Source organism: Suncus etruscus, chromosome 4 (assembly GCF_024139225.1).
Source record: "Suncus etruscus isolate mSunEtr1 chromosome 4, mSunEtr1.pri.cur, whole genome shotgun sequence".
Taxonomy (NCBI): domain Eukaryota; kingdom Metazoa; phylum Chordata; class Mammalia; order Eulipotyphla; family Soricidae; genus Suncus; species Suncus etruscus.
This window is the reverse complement of record NC_064851.1, coordinates 112,500,838-112,522,835: the sequence shown is the minus strand read 5'-3', so window position 1 is coordinate 112,522,835 and position 21,998 is coordinate 112,500,838. Positions and strand designations below refer to the sequence as shown.

At 36.6% G+C, this 21,998-nt stretch overlaps 1 protein-coding gene and 1 pseudogene across 1 annotated transcript; both read left to right on the top strand.

The window, feature by feature from the left end:
* Positions 1-21,998, top strand: part of LOC126005982 (prefoldin subunit 3-like) — a 1,144,584-nt pseudogene that overhangs the window by 1,014,812 nt on the left and 107,774 nt on the right.
* LOC126007190 (disintegrin and metalloproteinase domain-containing protein 20-like) lies at positions 3,442-5,586 on the top strand. The gene has a single exon (XM_049772667.1). The coding sequence runs from the start codon at positions 3,442-3,444 to the stop codon at positions 5,584-5,586; it is 2,145 nt and encodes a 714-aa protein (XP_049628624.1).

The following is a 21,998-nucleotide window of genomic DNA, read 5'->3' as shown; positions in this document are numbered from 1 at the left end:
TGGACTAGATTACATTCCTGCCAGCAGTGAATAAGAGTTCCTTTCTCTCCACATCCCCACCAGCACTGATGGTTCTGTGTCAGTCTCTGTGGTGTGAAATGATACCTCATTATAATTTTACATCTCCCTGATGATTAGTGATGTGGAGAGTTTTTTCAAGTGTCTTATTGATGTTTTTATTTCTTCTTTGAAGAAGTATCTGTTCATTTCCTCTCCCCATTTTTGATGAGGTTAGATGAATTTTTTTCTTATAAAGTTCTGTCAGCACTTGTATATTTTGGATATTAGCACCTTATGTGATATTGGGTAAATAGTTTCTCCTGTTCTGTGGGTGGCTCTTGTATCCTAGGCAACATTTCCTTTGAAGTGTGAAGGAGCTCAGCTTAATATATTCCAATGTGTTTATCTCTGCCTCCACTTGTGTGGAGTTTGCTATTTCCTCCTTGAAGATGCCTTTAGTATCAATGTCATTAAGTGTTTTATCTACATGTTGTTCTAATACCTGATGATTTTAGGCCTGATATCAAGGTATTTAATCTATTTGGATTTTACCTTTGTGCATGGTGTTAGCTGAAAATATGTGTTTGTTTGTTTGTTTGTTTTTGCTATTGGCTAACCAACAGCAACACTAACACCACTTATTGAAAAGACTTTACTTGCTCCACTTTGGATTTCTTATCTCTCTCAAAAATTAATTGATATTATGTCTGGTGAACATTCTTCAAATACTCGTCTATTCCACTAATCAGAGTATCTATCTTTATTCCAATACATGCTGTTTTAATCCTAATTGTTTTGTAATACTATTTAAAACTGGGGAAAGTAATGTCTCCCATATTCCTTTTCCCGATGATTGCTTTAGCTATTCATGGGTGTTTATTGTTCCAAATGAATTTCATGTGTTTGATTCATTTATTTGAAGATTGTCATAGGTATTTTTAGAGGGAATGCAAATTAAATCTGTACAAAGCTTTGGGGATTATTGCTGTTTTAATGATGTTAATCCTCTCAATGATGAGCAGTATGTGTGTCTCCATTTCCTTGAAGAGGAATGTGTCTCCATTTTTCTTTGAAGCGGTGTTGGAAACATAATGAAAGTCTCTATCGTAGGCTCCAAACTAGGATCAGCACAATGACCAAAACCACCAACTACAGAAGATGGATTAAAACGACAGTGAAGGAACAGAACTTCTACCACCACAAAGAAAGACTTCATCATAAGCTCCATTCCTTGACCTGTGCAGATACCAAAATCTTTGGATACAGAGGTCTGACTTTACCACCCATGATGGAGCTGAAGCCTTCCATACACCACAAAGGCACTGAGAGGGGAGTAAAAAAACATGCAAGGATTCTATAGTTATTCCCTTGACAGTATACTTCAAAGGTGGAGAAACCCTGTATTGCTTAGGCCAAGGAAATTCCCTCTCTAATGTCCCCAATATTTACTGTGCCTATGCAGGAAAAAAAGCACAAAATAATCTTTTTTATTTATTTATCTATTTATTTATTTTTTGATTTCTATGTTTTGGTTTGGATATTGAAATTGTGGACTCCAATTTTTTTTTCTTTTTGAAATCTGTTATGTTTTTATTTCAAGACCGTGAATATTAGGTGGTGCTTGTCTTTATTGATGTAGTGCTCACTGGACTTTTTATGTGATATCTCCTTTTGTATTGTTGTGGTGTTTCACTTTCTTTGCCCTTCCCTCTCTCAAACTGAGTTTGAGGGTTTCTAGAAGAACTCTGCCCATTTTTGGCTTATTTGATTTTTACCCCATTTAATTGCTTTTCTTTTCTTCAAATAAAACCACATAACTTGAACCATCTAGTTCCGCCTCTCAAATAGAGGGGGAAATAGTGGATGGTACCAAGAACAAACAGTTGTATGATCACTAAGTAGTAAGCTAGACACAGAGGAAACCACTTATACTGGCAGCCTGGCGATGGAGGTGGGGGATAGGGATGCAAGATGGGAATGGGGGTGAAGGGAGGATAACTTTGGTGATGGGAATTCCCCTGATTCATTATTAATATGTATCTAAAATATTACTGTGAAAGATATGTAAGCCACTTTTGTCAAAATAAAAATTATAAAAAATAATTGGAGGAATGCAAATATTAATAAAAACAATTTTCATATTCTATGAAATAGCAGATTAGTGCTATGGCATATTTAGTGTTCTGAAAATTAGCTTCATTAGTATAAGAAAGTTAAAACAAAGCCAAAATCAAATCTGTTCATTATATATAAATTATAAGGATGGGAAATATAACTTGTGGGCTTCACATGGTAAATTATAAAAAATGAAGCAGAAATAAGCAGCTCTATTTCAAGAAGTATGCTTAGAGGAAATTGTTGCATTTTCTTACTGAAAGGAAACTATCAAGAATGAGGAAGGTCCTAAAAATGTGTGTGTGAGAGAAGAGAGAAGAGGAAGAGAGAGAGAGAAAGAGAGAAAGAGAGAAAGGGAGAGAATGTTAATTAGTAAAAGAAAAAAGAAAAGTACAAGACAACAGAGGAATCATCAGACAATAGTATGCTTGCATGGTATGAGAACAAACTTGTTTCCACCTCTAGCATGACATATGGACCCTGAACACAATACAAAAAATTATGTTTATATGGCTAGCAAACATAGGAATAAGTCCTCAACTTTGCTTGTGTTATTTCTGAAAGCAACAAAAATGTAAAAAAAAAAAAGGGCTAGATAGTATAGCAGTTTGAATTCTAGACTTGATAATGCTGGTATATGTTCTGTTCTTTGCACCATATAATGTTCCTTGAGTTCTGCAAAGAGGCATGCCTAAGAACAGAGCTTCAAGAAATCCCTGTATTATTTGTGGCCCAGAAGAGAAAATAAATTTGTAATAAATAAAAACAAAGTAAATCAAGCCTCCAGACATATATTCTAAATTCACACGTTGTGTATTTATATTACCTAAAGTTTTAAGTTCATTTTAGTGGTGTGTTATGTACCTTAAAGAGCAAACCACACTGTACCAAGTGTTTATTAAAAGAACAATATAATAGACCATAGGCATCCTTCAGACAGGTAAACTGAGGGTCTGGCTAGCGGCCCATTCAATGCTCATTGTTACTCACTCTGAACCACCATTATTTCAAAGTAAATGAAATTCAGAATAGTTTCTTATTTTTGACCTAACTGCAAATAAGGTGTTAAATACTATTAGCCTTGACTTTCCTGTTGTCCTGTTATTATTTTAAATCCCATTTATTGTCTCTTTGCCATGATTTCTTTTAGTACTTTGCATTGATGAAGTGACACTGTAAGAAGACATGTACTTTAAGGCCAGCACTCAGAGTGAACTGAGGAGACAAGATGCAACAGTAATTTTTTTCAGCCCACTCTTCCAATGATCTTAGCAACGGATCTTCATGGAGGCTGCATAATTTGATGAGGAAGTATTAAAAGTGATCATGCAGCTGCTGCTGCTCTGGCTAAAGGTGCTAATTTTTCACAGTGGATGTTCACAAATTTTACACTCTCAAGAGAAAGGTAGACCAGAAATAATGATACCCTTGAAGATAATAGACTCTGACAGTAACATAAAGTCTTCAGAGTGGGTCTCTTACAGCATGAAGCTTGATGGCCTTACGGAAGTTGTCCATATAAAAGTCATTAAGCATTTGTTGGCCAGGAACATGCCAGTGTTCACTTACACAGACCAGGGTGCTCTCCAAGAGAACCACCCTTTCATCCAGAACAACAGCTATTATTATGGCTACATTGAAGGGGACCCATTCTCCCATGTTTTCCTCAATATCTGTTTTGGGGGATTTCAAGGAATTTTACATAAAAACAACACTGTTTATAAATTAGAGCCAAAGTTAAATTCAAGCACCTTTGAACATCTGGTATATAAGCTAGTCAGTGATGAGGAAGACTTTCCAGCCAGGAGATGTGGCTTAACAAATGAGGAATCTCAATGTGAATTCAAGATGATAAAGAATGACAAATTTTCTATTTCAAAGCAGAGTGGATATGTGGGCTGGTGGACCCACAAACGGTATCTTAAATTAGCACTAGTTGTTGGTAATAATTTGTATCATGATTATGGATCTAATACCACTGTGACAAAGAATAAAATAATGACTTTATTTAGCAGAGTATATAAAGATTTTGTGCAATTGGATTTAACAATAATTTTAATGGGAATTGAAATTTGGACTGACAAACACCATATAAATTATGACCTTCAAAAAGGTCCTTTCTTGAATGCATTCCAAAAATGGAAGGAAAAAACTGTGAACCTACGCATTTCACATAATGTAGCATTATTACTTTGCAATATAAGAGCACAGTCATATGATGGGAATATTTTTAAAGATAGTGTATGTAGAGCTCGCTGGAATTCTGGTGTAATTCAGATAAAAGTACATCAAAATATAGCTTTTACTTCATTTTTGTTAACAAGATCAGTGGGTATTACTGTTGGCATTGGTAATGATGAGGAGTACTGTACATGTGGGCAACCATATTGCATTATGAATGAAGAAAAAAAAATTTCATATCATTTTAGTAACTGCAGCTACAGTGATTATCAGAAGTCTGATATAGATTGTCTTTTAATGCCACCAGCTACAGAGGACACCTTAGGAGATAAACGTTGTGGAAATGCTGTGCTTGAAGAAGGAGAAGATTGTGACTGTGGGACAATTAGTTCTTGTGCAAATGATCCATGTTGTGAGGCAAATTGCAAACTGGCACTGGGGTCTGTTTGTGCTTTTGGACTTTGTTGCAGAAAATGCAAGTTTTTGCCAGCAGGTACATTGTGTAGAAAAAAAGAAAATGACTGTGATCTTCCAGAGTGGTGCAATGGAACCTACCATGACTGCCCTGAAGATGTATATGTTCAGGGTGGAATTTCATGCAAAGGTGATGGATTTTGCTATAGAAAAAGATGCAAAAACCGCCAAGAACAATGTAGAAGCATTTTTGGGAACCAGGCTAAGAGTGCAAGGCTTAATTGTTACAAAGACGTGAATAGCAAAGGTGATCGCTTTGGTAATTGTGGTTACAGTACTTCATCAAACACACCCTGCCCTATAAAGGATTTTCTGTGTGGAAGGATTCAGTGTGAGAATGTGAACATAATTCCTCAACTGCAAAGTCACAGCACCCTAATTTCAACGAATATCAATGGTGTAAGTTGCTGGGGTATTGACTACCATTTTGGTTCACACACACCAGATGTTGGTGAAGTGGAAGAGGGTACTGAATGTGGAGAAAATCATATTTGTGTTGATCGACACTGTGTCCCAATGTCATACTTCACAATTCATTGCTCTCCTGAAAAATGCAGGATGCGTGGGATCTGCAACAATCGACATCACTGCCACTGCTATTCTCCTTGGCGCCCACCCTATTGCTATGAGACAGGAATGGGAGGCAGTATTGACAGTGGCCCTCCACCAGAAAGTAATCTTACAGAGTCTCAAGAAGAAAATTCAATTGAGTCTGAAGATGTCAAATACTCACACATTTGTTCTTTTCTTCCTTTCTTGCGTTTCATAGTATTTCTTTTGATTTTCATTGGTCTAATGTTAAAAGAAGTGATCTAAGATAAGAGTGTTTTAACATCCGTTTTGAAATGAATGTTCCAGCTTGATTCTAGGAGTAGTAGTACTATTACACAATGATAAAAAAATAAACCAAATCAAATGCAATTTTCTGCATATATTTTGTTTCCTTCCATCAAGATATCACCAGTAAAAATACTTCTGTATTGATTAGCATTTGGAAACATAAATATTAACTCTTACAACAAATGTTAAATCCTAGAACTATATATTTCTAAAAGTAATATACAATTCTAAAGCAAATATATATTTATAAAACTTCCTTTTTTCTTCCTTTTTTCAATTTTAGGCAATCTTATCTCTTCACTTTAATTAAACAAACACAAAATGATAAACTAAACAATATATCTTATTTGTTAGTTTTTTCAATTAGTTTCATCAAAAATTAGAAATAAAGCTAACTTGAAAAATTAAAGATATTTTTCTTTTATTCATGCCAGAGATATAGTATAAGTAGTTTTCATTTACTAAAGACTGAATTTACAAGCAGTATAGTAATGTTCATATTAATACTAGCATAAATATCAAATATAAAATATAGTATTTAATTATAAAAATGTTTTAGATATATTTTTGGTGTTGCATTCTTGGTCTTATGGCATTGACTCTGTGCATTAGAATCACACCTCAATTAGTGTGAGGAACAAACATACTGCCTATGATTACATTTGTATAAAAGTATAAAAGTCTTGTATATTTCAGGCAAGTGATTTAGCACCTGGACCAGTATATTCCCAGAAGAAAGATAATTTAGTATTCTTCAAACTGACATTTCTGGAAACAAAGAATATGACTACTAAACAACATACACAAAGAAATATCAACCAATGGGAGGGGCCAAGCTGATAGTTGGCTTTCCGTTTCTTGATTCTGGAGGCCAGCTCTTCCCAGGTATGGGGTTAGGGGACACCACATTCCGGAGGCCTACTCCCCAGCTTGGGGGGCGTGCTGGGATGCTTGTCAGGCCCCCAGTCATTCCCCTATTTCTCCCCTGGACTCTAGGCCTGCTTGAGTGCCACCTCAGGTGGCCTGCTGTGGGTGTTCCAGGTGGACTCTATTAGGGGTCCCCAGGCTTCCCCACTCTCTAACCTAGGGGCGGGGGAGCAGAGGGAGGGGCTGGGAAGATAGCTTGTTTCTGGTTCCTTGATTCTGGAGGCCAGGTCTTTCCAGGTCTGGGGTTAGGGAACACCCCATTCCAGAGGCCTACTCCCCAGCTTGGGAGGTGCTGGGAGGCTTGGCAGGCCCCTAGCCATTCCCCTATTTCTCCCTTACTCTAGGCCTTCCCTGATTATCAGCACAGGTGGACTCTATCGTGGTCCTCAGGCATTCCCCCTTTCTCTCCCGACACTAAGCGGGAGACACACGGGGTGGATGGCGGGCCAATGCAGCACTGGTGTATGTTGAGACATTATGTTGTGACATTCACTGGTATTTCTTTTCTTATTGGACTCCATTTCAAAAACCATATATATTTAAAATAAAAATGGGAGGATGGACTCTCAGGCTGGGAAGAGACCAGTTCGGGTGGGGCTACCATATATTTTCAAAATAAAAATGAGAGAATGAACTCTCAGGCTTGAAAGAGGCCAGTTCTCTTTATCTACTTGTTTACTCTCAGCGGCCTCTTGGCCTCTTCCTTCTTTCATTGTGTAACTGTGTTTGCTACCATACTAGGTTTCTGATTAGTTCCCATAATGGTGACAATTAAGTCCACTGTCTTAAGTTAGATTGTTTATTTTCCCCACTTTTTATCATTTCTTCTCTTTGTGAACTGTTCAATAAGGTATTTTGGTGAAAGAGTCCCTCTTTATCTTTCCTTCACTTTGTTATTTGTTAAATAAGGAAGTTTGTAGAAGTATCCCTTTATTTAATGTTTATATAAGAACCAAGTCAATTGAATTGTTGGCCTTGTTCTAGCATCCCCATAGGTGTCAATCTTGCCATGTGATACTATTCTTCCTTTGCATAGGCACATTAAAATGGGAAATTATATACAAACACATTCTTATCTTAAAGAGACAGGAACACACAAATTTTCTTAAATGGTGACAATTGTGTCCACTGTCTTAAGTTAGATTCTTTATTTTCCCCACTTTTTATATTTTTTCTTTTTGTGAACTGTTCAATAAGGAATTTTGGTGAAAGAGTCCCTCAGTTTAATGCTTATGTTTGAATCAGGTCACGGAGATTGTTGGACTTGTTCTTGCAGCCCCCTTATGCACTGATAACACCAGGTGGCATTATTCCTTGTTTGCATGGGCACATTAAAATAGAAAATACTATACATACAAATAAGTTCTTATCTAATAGAGATAGGAACACACAAATCTTGTGAATCTTGTGGTGCAATGGAACCTTACACCCTTAACATTGACATTATGACCTGGCACAGGCCTCAGAGGTTTTGGCATTCTCCATTCACCCCTGAACCAGGGAAGCCATCTATAAAACATTCAAAGTTGTCTATGACATTACCTGAAAGTAATCCTCTACCAGGGTATACCCTACTGCTGCTCTGACATCAATTTACTCAAAAGAGTCTTCCCTTAACACTGAGATGATTTAAACAACAACAATGACCTGTGTACTGGACAGGGCTGTCTGCATTGCCCTTTAATTGTGAGTTGAAATTAGATACTGCTCCGCACCATCCTGATTTCAATGTAGGATATACAGATTCCAGGATCTTCAATACAGAAACATGATACCAAATGCAGAGACTGTTTGAAAAATAAAACTGTATGGGCACTACAGACAATGACCTGGATTAAACAAACTAGTTTGCCTGGAGCCTAGAATTGGGCTTATGTCAGGAAACTTCAAGGGTAGGGTCTCCTTGTATTTAGGCCAAGGTTTTTCCTTTCCATGTTCCCAATACTTTGGTGGGCCCATGCAAACAATAATTGCCACTCTAACACTGTTTTTACAGTGCTCTTTTGACTCTAAACCTTTAAGAAACCACTAGTAATAATATCTGGAACTGCACTTTTGTTTTTGTTTAATTTCAATTTCCATTCTTAAGTATATCTTTCAGTGTTTTTTGCTATTTGTTCCATATTTTTATTTCCTCTGGATGATTCAATTTAGTTATATAAAATTGTGCATACTAAACACTGGAAGGAATAAAATTTACAAACAAATTGTAAGACTCACAAAAATAGATGGGAAAACAACCAAATAAATAGGATCACAAATTAAGGGGAGAGATTACAACAGAATCCCAATAAATCCAAACCATCATGAGGACTTACTATAAACAACTATATTCAGTCAGTTTAGAAAACCCAGAAGAAACTGGTAGGTTTCTGAAAAAATATCATCTTTCAAGACTAGGTAAGGAGGATGTAGAAAGCCTAAACAGTTCAATCGCATCTGAGGAAATTGAATCAGTAATTAAGAAACTTCCCAAGAACAAAAGTACAGGACCAGATGATTTCACAGGTGAATCCCATCATTCCTAGAAGAATTATGACCACTGATCCACAGGTTCTTCCAAAACATTGAAAAAACAGGACTCCTTCCTAATTCATTCTATGATGCTAATATTATACTCATTCCCAAAAATGGAAAAGACATTGCCAAGAAAGAAAACTAAAACCAATCTCACTAATGAACATAGATGTAAAAATATTCAACAAAATCTTAGCGTACCGAATCCAGCACTACATCAAAAAGATTATATACCATGACCAAGTGGGTTTTATACCAGGGATGCAAAGATGATTCAATGTACACAAATCAATCAACCATATCAACAACAAGAAAGACAAAAATCACATAATTACATCAATCGATACAGAGAAGGCGTTTGACAAAATCAAATACCCATTCATGATGAAAACACTCAGCAAAATAGGGCTGAAAGGAACCTACCTCAAGATAGTTACAGCTATCTATAATAAGCCCACAACCAAAATTATCTTTAATAGTGAAAAACTGAAAGCGTTTCCACTAAGGTCAGGAACTAGGCAAGGCTGTCCACTCTCTCCACTTTTATTCAATATAGTTTTAGATGTCCTAGAAATGGCAATCAGATAAGAGAAGGGAATCAAAGGAATCCAAATAGGGAAAGAGGAACTCAAACTATCTCTTTTTTCAGATAATATTATATATATATATATATATATATTGAATACCCTAAAAGAGTCCACGGAAACTCCTAGAAGCAATTAATGAATACAGCAAAGTGGCTGGCCTCAAAGCCAATACACAAAAGACAGTAAATAGTGTTCCTCTATACAATAACAAAGTAGAGGAGAAAGAGATTAAGGAGACAATCCCATTTAAAATAGTATCCAAAAATATCAAGTACCTATGTATCAACCTTACAAGAGAAGTGAAGAACCTATGTTAGATGTGAGATTTTGAGCCTGAGTGCCCAAACTGCCACACAATACCCGGTCCTCTCAACGGCCAGTCCAGTCCTGTTGCCAGGTGAGCTGTAAAGCAGACACCATCACTCGCCTCCTGCCGTGCCACATATCTTTTAATTGCTGACCTTCCTGCTTGCCAGCTGCAAGGCCTTCACGTGCCACAGCTGTCATGCATGCGATAGGTTAGCTATCGAGGATTATACCATGAAAACTTAAAAACAACCCAGAAAAAAATTGAAGAGACCTAAGGAAATGGAAGAACATCCCATGCTCATGGATAGGTAGAATCAACATAGTCAAAAATGACTATCTTACCTAAACTTCTATATAGATGCAATGCAATTTCTATCTAAATTCAGATATCATTTTTAAGAATTTAGAACAATCAATTATAAAATTCATCTGGAACCACAAAAGACCCAGGGTAACCAAATTACTTAATGAAAAACCAGAAGCTAGGTAGCATCTCTTTACCTAACCTGAAGCTTTACTATGAAGCCATAGTGATCAAAACAGCATGATACTAGAATAAAGACAGAGTCTCAGATCAGTGGGTTAGAACAGAATATCGAGAGATAAACCCCCAAATATACAGCCAACTAATATTTGACTAGGAACTTGAAATGAAACAAAGACAGTCTCTTCAACAAATGGTGTTGGAACAACTGGATAACCACCTGTAAGAAATTAAAAATTGATCATACCTCACTCCTTACACAAAAGTCAACTCAAAATGAATTAAAGACCTTGAAATCAGGCTCGAATTCATAAAATGTATTGAGGAAAAGATAGGCAGAACACTCGAAGACCTACAGATCAAAAAATTCTTTGAGGATAGAATGCTAATGGCAAGAACTTTAGCATCAAATCTAAATAAATGGGACTACATCAAACTAAAAAGTTTCTGCATGGTGAAAGAAACACTAATTAATACTAGAATACAGACTGGGAAAAGTTTTTGCACTCAACATGTCAGATAATATCTAAGCTGATGTCTAGGCTGATATCTAGGCTATATACAAAACACTCAGAAAAGTGGGCTCTAAAAAAAATTTAATAAATTCCAGTTGTTCCCATTATTCTCGTTGTGAAGATATATTAGAGCTGGCACTTGATGGTGTACCAGCAGTATTAAGGATGTCCCAGACTGGATTTGTTTCCTGTAGCTGTTGTGAAGAACTGTGTCATTTCTGTGTCTGGGATCCAGGGTTCAAGGGTGGACGGATGATGTCTAATCACCTGGGGTTTAAGTTGGGTCCACATGACATATTTTCAGGGTGGGAGATATCCCTGTATTGTAAACAAGTATGAGTTCTTTTTTTTTTTTTTTTTGGTTTTTTGGGCCACACCCTGTGACGCTCAGGGGTTACTCCTGGCTATGCGCTCAGAAGTTGCTCCTGGCAACATATGGGGACCATATGGGACGCCGGGGGATCGAACCGCGGTCCGTCCTAGGCTAGCGCAGGCAAGGCAGGCACCTTACCTCCAGCGCCACCGCCCGGCCCCAAGTATGAGTTCTTATCCCTAGTAGATAAGAGCTCGTTTTTATATGTAAGATTTCTCCTTTTTTTAGTGTGTCTTTGCAGGGGGGAACAGTGCTACATTATATTGCCTGTGCATTTGGGGGTGAAATGAGAAGAAAACAGAACAGGTCACACTCACAAAAAATATTAAAAAATAGAAATAAAACTATATGTGCTCACATAAATATATAAAGCAATGAAAAAATAAGGTAATTAAAGGAACAAAATGATGCAAAAGACTATCTTACATTTGGGGGGAAAGCAGGTAAAGTGGTACTGTGTACAGGTCTTATACTTATGATGGAAGTATAGGTTTCCCCATTGACTTTTGGGATTTTCTTGTGGTATGTGGGTTCTAAGAGCAAGTTATCCTACCCCACCAGCTAAGGATAAGACAAAATCAGAAGACTTGTCAGCCTTTGGTCTGTCCAAAAGCCAAGATTGCGATCTATAGATGACTGGCTGATAGAACCATGACCAGACTGTATGTATCCTGGGACCAATAAAAAAGCCCTAGTCTAGAGCTTGAGCTATGGCCTGCACAACAACCATGATCTCCAGTTCCAAAGGTCTGTGTAATACAATTGCAACGGAATGGGTCTTCTGGAAACATCCTAGGATCAACGCAAAGACCAAAACCACCAACCACAGAAGAAGGATTAAAATGACACTGAGGGAGCAGAACTTCTAGAACCACAAAGACTTCATCATAAGTTCCACCCCTTGACTTGTATAGATACCGAGATCTTTAGATACAGAGGTCTGATTTTATCACCCAGAATGGAGCAGAAGCCTTCCAAACAGCACGAAAGCACCAAGGGGAGAGTAAATGAACATGTACGGAGTCTATAGTTAATCCCATGACAATATACTCTAAGGGTGGTGAAACCCTGTATCTATTAGGCCAAGGAAATTCTTTTTCGAATGACCCCAATATTTACTGTTCCTGTTCAGGAGGGGAAAAAGCACAAAACAATTTTTCTCCTTTTTTATTTATCTATTTCTTTGTTTTGGAGTGTTGTTAAAGTTGTTGTCTCCATTTATATTTATATATTTCTTTTCTTCCTTTCTTTTCTTTCTTTATGTGCTCTGCCATTTTTTATCTCAAGATCATGGCTCTTATGTGGTGCTTACCTTTATTGTTGGAGTGCTCACTGAGTATTTTATTTTATTTGACACTTCCTTTTGTACTGTTGGAGTGATTCACCTTTTTTCCCCTTCATCTCTCAAACCTATGATGAGAACCTCTAGAAGGACTCTGCCCATTTTTGGTGTATTTGATTTTTACCCCAGGGTATTACTTTTCTCTTCTTCAAACAAAACCATGTAACTTGATCTATCTAATCCCAATTCCAAGTTACAGGAGGAAATAAGGGAGCCATCAAGACCAAACAGGTGTAAGACCACTAAGTAGCAAGTTAGGCACAGAGGAGACCACGTACTCTTGCAGCACAGCAGGTGAGGGAGGAAGATATGGGAGGTAGGATGGGAATGGAAGTGTAGGGAGAACATTTTGGTGATGGGAATCCCCCTGATATTAAGCTAACATGTACCTAAAATATTATTGTCAACAAGAGCTTGCTTTACATGCAAAAATTGGGGGTGGTGGGAGGACAACTTTGGTGGTGGAAATTCCCCTGATTCAATATCAATATGTACTTAAAATATTACTGTGAAAGATATGTAATCCACTTTGGTCAAAATAAATAATAATAATAATAATGATAATAATAATAAAGAAACCAAGAGAATCTGGTAGAAAAATATGAAAAAAGAGAAAAATCTAATAAATTCATAGAAAATGGGGAGAATAAATGAATAGACACTTCTCTGAGAAATAATAAAGGGTGTCCAACAGACACATGAAAACATGGTTACCTTCACTCATCATTAGGTATATCCAAATCAAGACAACAATGAGGTACAACCTTACACCAGTGAGGATGGCTCACATAAAAAATAATGGGACCAGTCTCTGGTGGCAGGGATATGGTAAGAAAGGAACTCTCATCAACTGCTGGTGTGAATGCTGCCTGGTTCAACCCCTATGAAAAACAGTGTGGAGAGTGCTCAGTAAACTCAGAATTGAGCTGCCATATATACAGCAAATGTTCTCCTGGTATCTATTCAGAAGGTTATTTATTCCAAAGTATTTGTTCACTCCATTATTTATCAGAGCACTCAGCACAAAAGCCAAGATTTGGAACCAGCCTCGATGTCCAACAACAGATGAGTGGATCTTGTAGATGTGGTATCTATACACAACGGAATACTACATAGCAGTTAGAAATGATACGATCATAGACTTTACAGCAATGTGGATGCATCTACAAAATATTATGTTAAATGAAGTAAGCCAGAAGATAAAGGATAAACTCAAAGTGATAGCACTTTCCTGAGGTACTTAGTGTATACACCATATATACCTTTAATACTCCAGAAACAAATACAACAATCTAATTGGGTAGAAATGCCAAGTGAGCAAACAGGTATGTAATTAGCCTTTTACTGCAAAGGCCTATAATAATGTCTTAGGAATCTTCTACAAGGTTACAGGTGAAGAATATGATTGGAAGCCAGAGATTCCAGTGGAAGCTTTTCATAACAATGTGTTTTAATGTCTTAATATTACTAGATTCAAAATAACCTCTCAGCTTCTCTGTCCACAGGTGTTCTTAGATACAAAAGGTGGATACCGGGCCCGGAGAGATAGCACAGCGGTGCTAGCCTTGCAAGAGGTCGATCCAGGACCTAAGGTGGTTGGTTCGAATCCCTGTGTCCCATATGGTCCCCCGTGCCTGCCAGGAGCTATTTCTGAGCAGACAGCCAGGAGTAACCCCTGAGCACCGCCGGGTGTGGCCCAAAACAAACAAACAAAAAAAAAAGATGGATACTCTAATTTGAGACCTCGGTGCTCAGCTACACAAGATAACATATTCAGTTTGTTTTATGAAAATGTCTAGATAAAACACTCCAATATACCATTTTCCTATGGTTTACAGCCTCTATCAGAATCTAAAGCATGTGAACATCCAGACCACTGAAACAATCAACAGTGAACCACAGACTTATATTACAGGACCTACTACTCATCTAACATGTTTGGGCAAATTAACATTTCCTTTTTCTCCTTTCTTCTCTCTTCTCACTACTTCTTTCTTTCTCCCCTCTTTTCTTTCTCCTCATCATCTTGATTTGATTTATTAATTTTTAACCTTATTTTTACTATATTAACCTATTTTCTGTTTTCTTATCTTTTGCTCTTCCTTCCTCTTTTTCTTAAGCTATATCTAAGCTAATCATATATCTTTATTCAACCAGTCCTTAAGAGGTCAGACCCATTCTATTAGAGTCAGACCTCTAACAACAGCTTATGAACAGATCACTATTGTATGTTTTTATGTGGTCATGAGTACATAGATAAAGGACTCCTCTATGAGAGACAAACCTAAGTTGTAAACAATCCATGCCTCTAATGTATATAGCCCCTCCTGTATACTTTCCCTCCTCCCCACCTTGAGAAATCTTACTATATTTTAACCCCACATTTCCAATCCCATATTCCTCCTTATTAACGCTCAGTTCTTAATACATTAGGTATCAAGATCGACCTCCTGCCCCAATAAGCCATCACCCAGCTCCCAAGCTAATGGGCATACACAAAGCCCTACATCTGGTCCCCTGGCAAGAATCTACAATAAAAAATTCTGCTGACTCATGCGTTGTGGCCCTCCTTTTCACCCCCTCCAAATGTGGACTGTTGTTTGATAACAAACTCAGCTCCAGAAAATTACCTAGTGCAAGAACTCTACCCGAGTCCTTTCTGCTGTAAATCGTTTCTCAATCTCAACAAGACTAGGGTGTAATGAAAATGTGCTCTAGATTCCACCCACACACACAAGAAAATCTCAAAAGACAATGAGGAAGCCTATATTTTCTTTATAATTAAAGACCTATATAATACTACATCTTAATGTGCTTATCCCCAAATGTAAGTTAGTCTCCTACATCAGTTTGTTCCCTTAATATTTTTTAAACTTATTTTTATTTATTCCTTTATATATGTGTATATATATTGTCTTGTTTCTGTTTTCTCTTCTTCCTTAACTCCACCTTCTTTTGTTCTGCTTGATACAAAAACCTACAAAAAAAAGTTTTGCCTGGGATAATAGCTCAGGTCAAACCAGGGTACAAAGATGATGGAGCCTGACACTCTCACCCCCCAAATTCACCAGCAATATACTATACTACCATTTCTTCTTGCAAAGGCATACTATAAAAGGGGAAATTTTACATATTAAAACAAATTTTTTATCTACTAAGGATAGGAACTCATATACTTTACAATACAGAAGTACCTCCCATCTTGAACATATGTCATGTGGTCCCAGTTTAGATTCCATGTGATTAGACAGTGACTGTGCAACCCTGAACCTTAGATCTTAGACAAAGAACTGACACAGTTTTCCTCAACAGCTACAGGAACCAAACTCCCTCTGCAACATTCTTAATACTGCTCTGACACCAACATGCACGAGTTTTGATATGACATTATCATAATGAGGAAATGGCAACAATTTGGTCTAAAGTTTGATTGGTATGAAAGCCAACTTCAATATTTACAGAAGACTGTGATAACCATGACTGGACAGAACTTATCCTGGAACCAATAAACAAAGACCCTAGTCTAGGCCTTGGCCTATGATCTGTACAACAACCAAGATTTCTAAATACAGAGATCTGACTGAGACAACTGCAACCAAGTAGATTCTCTGGAAACATAAGGAAAGACTATCCTATGCTTCCTCTTAGAATTGGGGCAAAAACCATGACCACCAACTCTAGAAGACTGATTAAAACAACAAGGATAGAACAGAACTCCTAGAACCATAAAGTAAGACTCCATCCTAGGCTCCATAATTTGACCTGTACAAATACCAAGATCTCTAGCTACAGAGATAGGATTTTTATCATCCACAAAGGAGCGTAACATTTTTAGACACCACTAAAGGACCAAGAGAAGAGTAAAAGAACATGTATGGAGCCTGTGGTTATTCCAGTGACAGTATACTTCAAGGGTGGAGAAACTCTGTATCTCTTAGACCAAGGGAATTCTGTGGGTATGCAAGAAAAAAAAGAGAGAAGCACAAAATAACTTTTTTGTTTTGTTTTGTTATTGTTTGTTGCTTGTTTTTTCCCCTGTAGGTTTTCATTTTTTGTGTGTGCTTTGTTTTGTTTTTATTTCAGGAACCTGGTTATTGTGTAGTTGATGTCTTTACTGCTGTGGTGCTTTTCGAGTGTTTTGTTAATTTTGGGGGGGGGTTTGGGTCATACCTGGCAATGTTCAGGGGTTACTCCTGGCTCTACACTCAGAAATTGCTTTTGGACGGCTCAAGGGACCATATGGGATGCCAGGATTTGAACCAATGACCTTCTGCATGCAAGACAAACACCTTACCTCCATGCTTTCTCTCCAGCCCATTACATTTTAAAACGTATTTTTAGTATGTTGTTATGTTTTTCTTCCTTTTTCCCTTTCTTCTCTTAAATTGTTATTTATAGCCTCGAGAAGAACTCCTTCCATTATTTGCTTGTTTGATTTTTGGCCCATTTTATTTTGTTCTTTTTTCTTTCCTTCAAACAGAACCACATAATTTGAACCATTTTGTTCCACCTCACAAACTGAGGGGGAAATAATGGAGGGTACGACCAGGCAGTCATATTAACATTGAGTAGAAATAAAAAAATGATCAGATTTAAACACCAAATCCAAAGCCAATGACAACAGAATTGACACCCAACCTACAACATGCTAGACACAGACGGGACCACTTATTCTAGCAACCTGGTGGGTAAAGTAGGGAAATATGGGATGCATGATGGAAACAGGGGTGGAGGAGGACAACATTGGTGGTGGGAATGCCCCTGATTCAATGTCACTATGTACCTAAAAAATTACTGTGAAAGATTTTTAATCCATTTTGGTCAAAATAAAAATGAAAAATATATGTAATAATAACTATCTACCACTATTGGTGATTTCATTTCTCATATTATAACCATAATCATATTATAAGTATAATCCTATTAATAACCATGATAATTATTATAATATTATAAATATAGTATATTGATAATCTATAATATATTAATAATTATTAATGATCATAAAAGTATGATAATATTCAAATTATGATCATATTATAATCATAATAAATAATAATCTTTAAAAAAAGATTATAATTTTTCTTAAAGAATAGCTATGGACAGTATTTCCAAAACAATATTGAATAATTAGTTGAATAATCTATATTGTTAAATTGTTCATATAGTAAATATAAGATGCAAATAAATTAACTTTCCCTAGAGGTGGACAAGATTTGTTGTAATAAAGTATCAATAGACAGCATTAGAACAGATTATGGGTATCATTATATCTTTAGTTGGTGAGTCATTACATTTAAATATAAAACATTAATACTTGTGACTAAAACCACACAGAAATGAGATATTTTTTATTTTAATTACCATGCAGATAGGGTTTTTTATTTATTTTTTATTTATTTATTTATTTTGGTTTTGGGGCCACACCCGGCGATGCTCAGGGGTTACTCCTGGCTGTCTGCTCAGAAATAGCTCCTGGCAGGCATGAGGGACCATATGGGACACCGGGATTTGAACCAACCACCTTTGGTCCTGGATCGGCTGTTTGCAAGGCAAACACTGCTGTGCTATCTCCCCGGGCCCAGTTTTTTTAATTTTTAAATTATTAAATTTCCCAATGTTTATAAACTTGATTAAAAGCAGAAAATTTAATCTAAATTTTGGAAAACTGGATTTAAAGTATGAAGAGTAAGGAAAATTACTAATTAGAACAAATATACTCAAAAGGTTTATAGTTTTATATCCTGAACTATAGCTACTGCCCTCAATGTAGAGAAACAAACTGAGTACATTGTCAGTCCAAGCACAAGACTGTCTGGTCTATACAGTATCCAGAGTGGTACAACACCTCTTGATTATTACTTAGAGGTCCTTCTTTGTATACAAGGAATATAATGTGCAACATGATGCCTATGAAGCATAAAGATAGAAGGCATATATGAAAATTGTCAGATTTTGTCTCTCAAACCCTAAGAGCTTCCTTCACACAAAAAATGTTATGCTATTTTTTTTGAACTTCCTTGTATGTATATGAGAATGACATCAAAGATATTTGTTATTTTACACAATAAGTCTAAACTTTATGATGTACAATGTAAAACTTGTAACAACTGTGTGTCAATTGTGCAGCAATAATAAAGTATTTTTTTCTTTTTTAAAAAATGTATATAGTTATTACGTGAATTTCTTGAAAAAGTACTTTTACAAAATAAGGTAAAATATAAAATAAAATTTTTATTGTATTGTAATGAAGTTTGAGGAATTGGTCTGGAACTAGGAGACATATGATCAATAAAGTGTTGAAGCTAAAGCATAATTATAGTATAGTTTAAAATAGTAGAGTATCATTTAGTGTAGTGCAGTGTAGTTTAGAATAGTTTAGTTTAGAATATTATATAATGTATTATAGCATTTCAAAATATACTATAGTTTGACATAGCTTAGCACAGTATGTTTTTAATAGAGTATATTATAGCATTAACATAGAATGGGATAGTATTAGTATAGTATAGCATAACATATCATATTATAGGACAGCACAGCACAGAATGACAATATCTTGTAATATATTTACAATCTAGCATAGCATAATAGTATAGAAAAATTAGTATAGTAGAGCATAGCATCACAGTATAGTATGGCATGGCATGGTATTATATGGTATATTATGATACAGTACAGTGCAGTGCATTATAGTATATATTGCAGTACAATACATTATAATATATTATTGTACATTATAGTATATGGTATGATATGGTATGGTATAGTGCATGGTACAGTAGAGTAGTATGGTACGGTTCAGTACAGTTCGGTATGGCATGGCACAGTGCAGTAAGGTATGGTATGGTATGATATAGTATAGTATGGTGTAGTATTGTATGGAATGGTATGGTTTGGTATGGTATGGCGTGAAATGGTTTGGTATGATATGGTATGGTGTGGTGTGGTGCATTGTAATATTTAATTATTAATTATATTTCCACCAATGTTTGGCTCTTGGCCATCAATTGGATAAATTTAACAGTTGATACATATATGTTAGTATATTTATTATTTTTAGGAATAAATGAAAAATCAGGGAGCCATAGTAATAACACATTGGGTAGGGCATTTGCCTTATACATGCTGGTTGATTGGGACTGACCTAGTTTCAATTCCCAGCTTCAATCACTAGCATCTCATATGGTCTCCTGAGCCTACCAGTAGCCATTTCTGAGAGCAGAGCCAAGAGTAACCCCTGAACATTGCCAGGTGGGATTCCCCCAAATTTAAATTAGATGCCTAGGCGACAAGACAGCAAACTATACATAGCACTTACTTGAGAAATAACAGAAGAGGAAAATGTGTTGTTCTGTGCATAACACAAATTTTTATGCTTCTATCCTCATTCTGTGGCATATTATATTTTCTGTGCTATGTTTAATTTTAAGAGAAAAAATGATTTTATTACCAGGAAGAATTAATATAACTTTGTGCATCCATAATTTTATTTAAGTTCTTATTATTTTAAATTGAAAATAGAGTTCAGCTTCATGGGGAACGTCCTGGAATCACATCACTGCTTAGTTATTATGAAACTTGAGGTGTCCAATAAGCACCTAGAAGCCCATGTTGAAGGGCATCAGGCAGCTGCTTCCCACATTATGATTAGCACTCACTGTCCCTACCATCCTATGAAGCAGCCACATGGTGTGTTTCAGGATCTCTTCTAGGCAGTGACACTGGATTCAATTCCTCTTCTCTATCCTATAGCAGTGCTTTGCCTTCAACATCAGAACATAGGCTTTCACCTTTTCAGTCAGCTGCAGTACTAGTACGACCCCCTCTTTCAGAAAATTCTGAGGGTTAGGATAATCTTCATTTAAGTACTGTCAGGACAGTCTGAAGGAGGCTTATATTCAGGTTCTGAATACCAAGAGACAGAAAGCGAGTCATCTTACAAAAACCCATGGTGCTTCACAGAAAACCAGAGGTTGGAGCAGAGAAACATAGGCAGTTGCTTAGGTATTCCCTCCTGGGGCTTATGACCGTGATTAAATCCAGTGTTCATATTGACTTCATATCTAGGATGGATTTTAGAGTAAGTTTGTTTCTCAACATTTTCCTAGTTCTGATTTGGAGGTTTACTAAGTATCCATAAAGAATAATAAATGTTAGGGCACAAATCCATAAAGAATACTATTGTGGCACAATAGTAGGGCATTTGCCTTGCACAAGCTGACCTAGAACCGAGGTCCAATTCCTCGGCATCCCATATGGGCCCCCATGCCAGGAGCAATGTCTAAGAGTATAGCCAGGAGTAATGCCTGAGCATCACTCAGTGTGGCCCAAAAAACAAAAACCAAAAAAAAAAAAAAATAGATGTTTTAAAAATAAAACACTAATTATTTGCATAGTGTATTTCTTAACCTAACTGATAATTAGGAATGCATTGGTTTAGCTAAAGATGTAATGATAATTCATTAATTCAAATAATATGTTAGAGCATGCAAACTATAATATGTTAAAGTTGGTTAATATAGAATAGGCATACATTAAATGTTGCTATGTTCTGTAAATAATGTCAGCATAGTGCTGCCAAGCAATTAAATTCAGAACACAATCAGAGAGAAAAGAGAATAATTTTCTATTATTTTTGATAGTCATGTGAAATATCAAATACAAATCTTTGCTCAGAGTTTGAGGCAACCAACTATCATAAGACTAAAGGCAAAAATGACCATGGAGCAAAGCCTGCTACTGGCAAGTTATTCTAGAATTTTTATAAAGATGAGGCAGAAGCGGTAGCACAAGCAGTAAGGCTAGCTTGCACATGCTAGCATAGGATGGACTGTGGTTCTGTTCCCCAGTGTCTCATATAGTCCAAGCCAGGAGCAATTTCTGAGCGCTTAGCCAGAAGTAACCCCTAAGCATCAGCAGGTGAGGTCCAAAAACAAAAACAAGCAAACAAAAAGAAGCTAAGTATTTGTATTTTCAGCCTATATAACCAAACACATTATTCTTTGCCACTTGTTCATATATTGATGTACATTTAAGTAAAATTTTGTACCCAAATGTTTCTGTTATATTTTTTTGCTTTAGAATTATGAACATTCTTACTCAGCTTCTTGTTGGTCAGAGGAGTGTTGCATTAAATAATTAACGATGGGGCTGGATGGCGGTGGATTTCTTTCCGTGCCATCCCAGTCCACGTGGCTCTGCCACCTCCATGCAGCCGGCGAGTCCCAGGCCCAGGTGAAATCACTCACTCACACGCAGCCATTAGGAAGCATCAGCTTTATTCATGCCCTAACCACCACGTGTGTGTGGCCTATTTATAACCTTTCAAGCA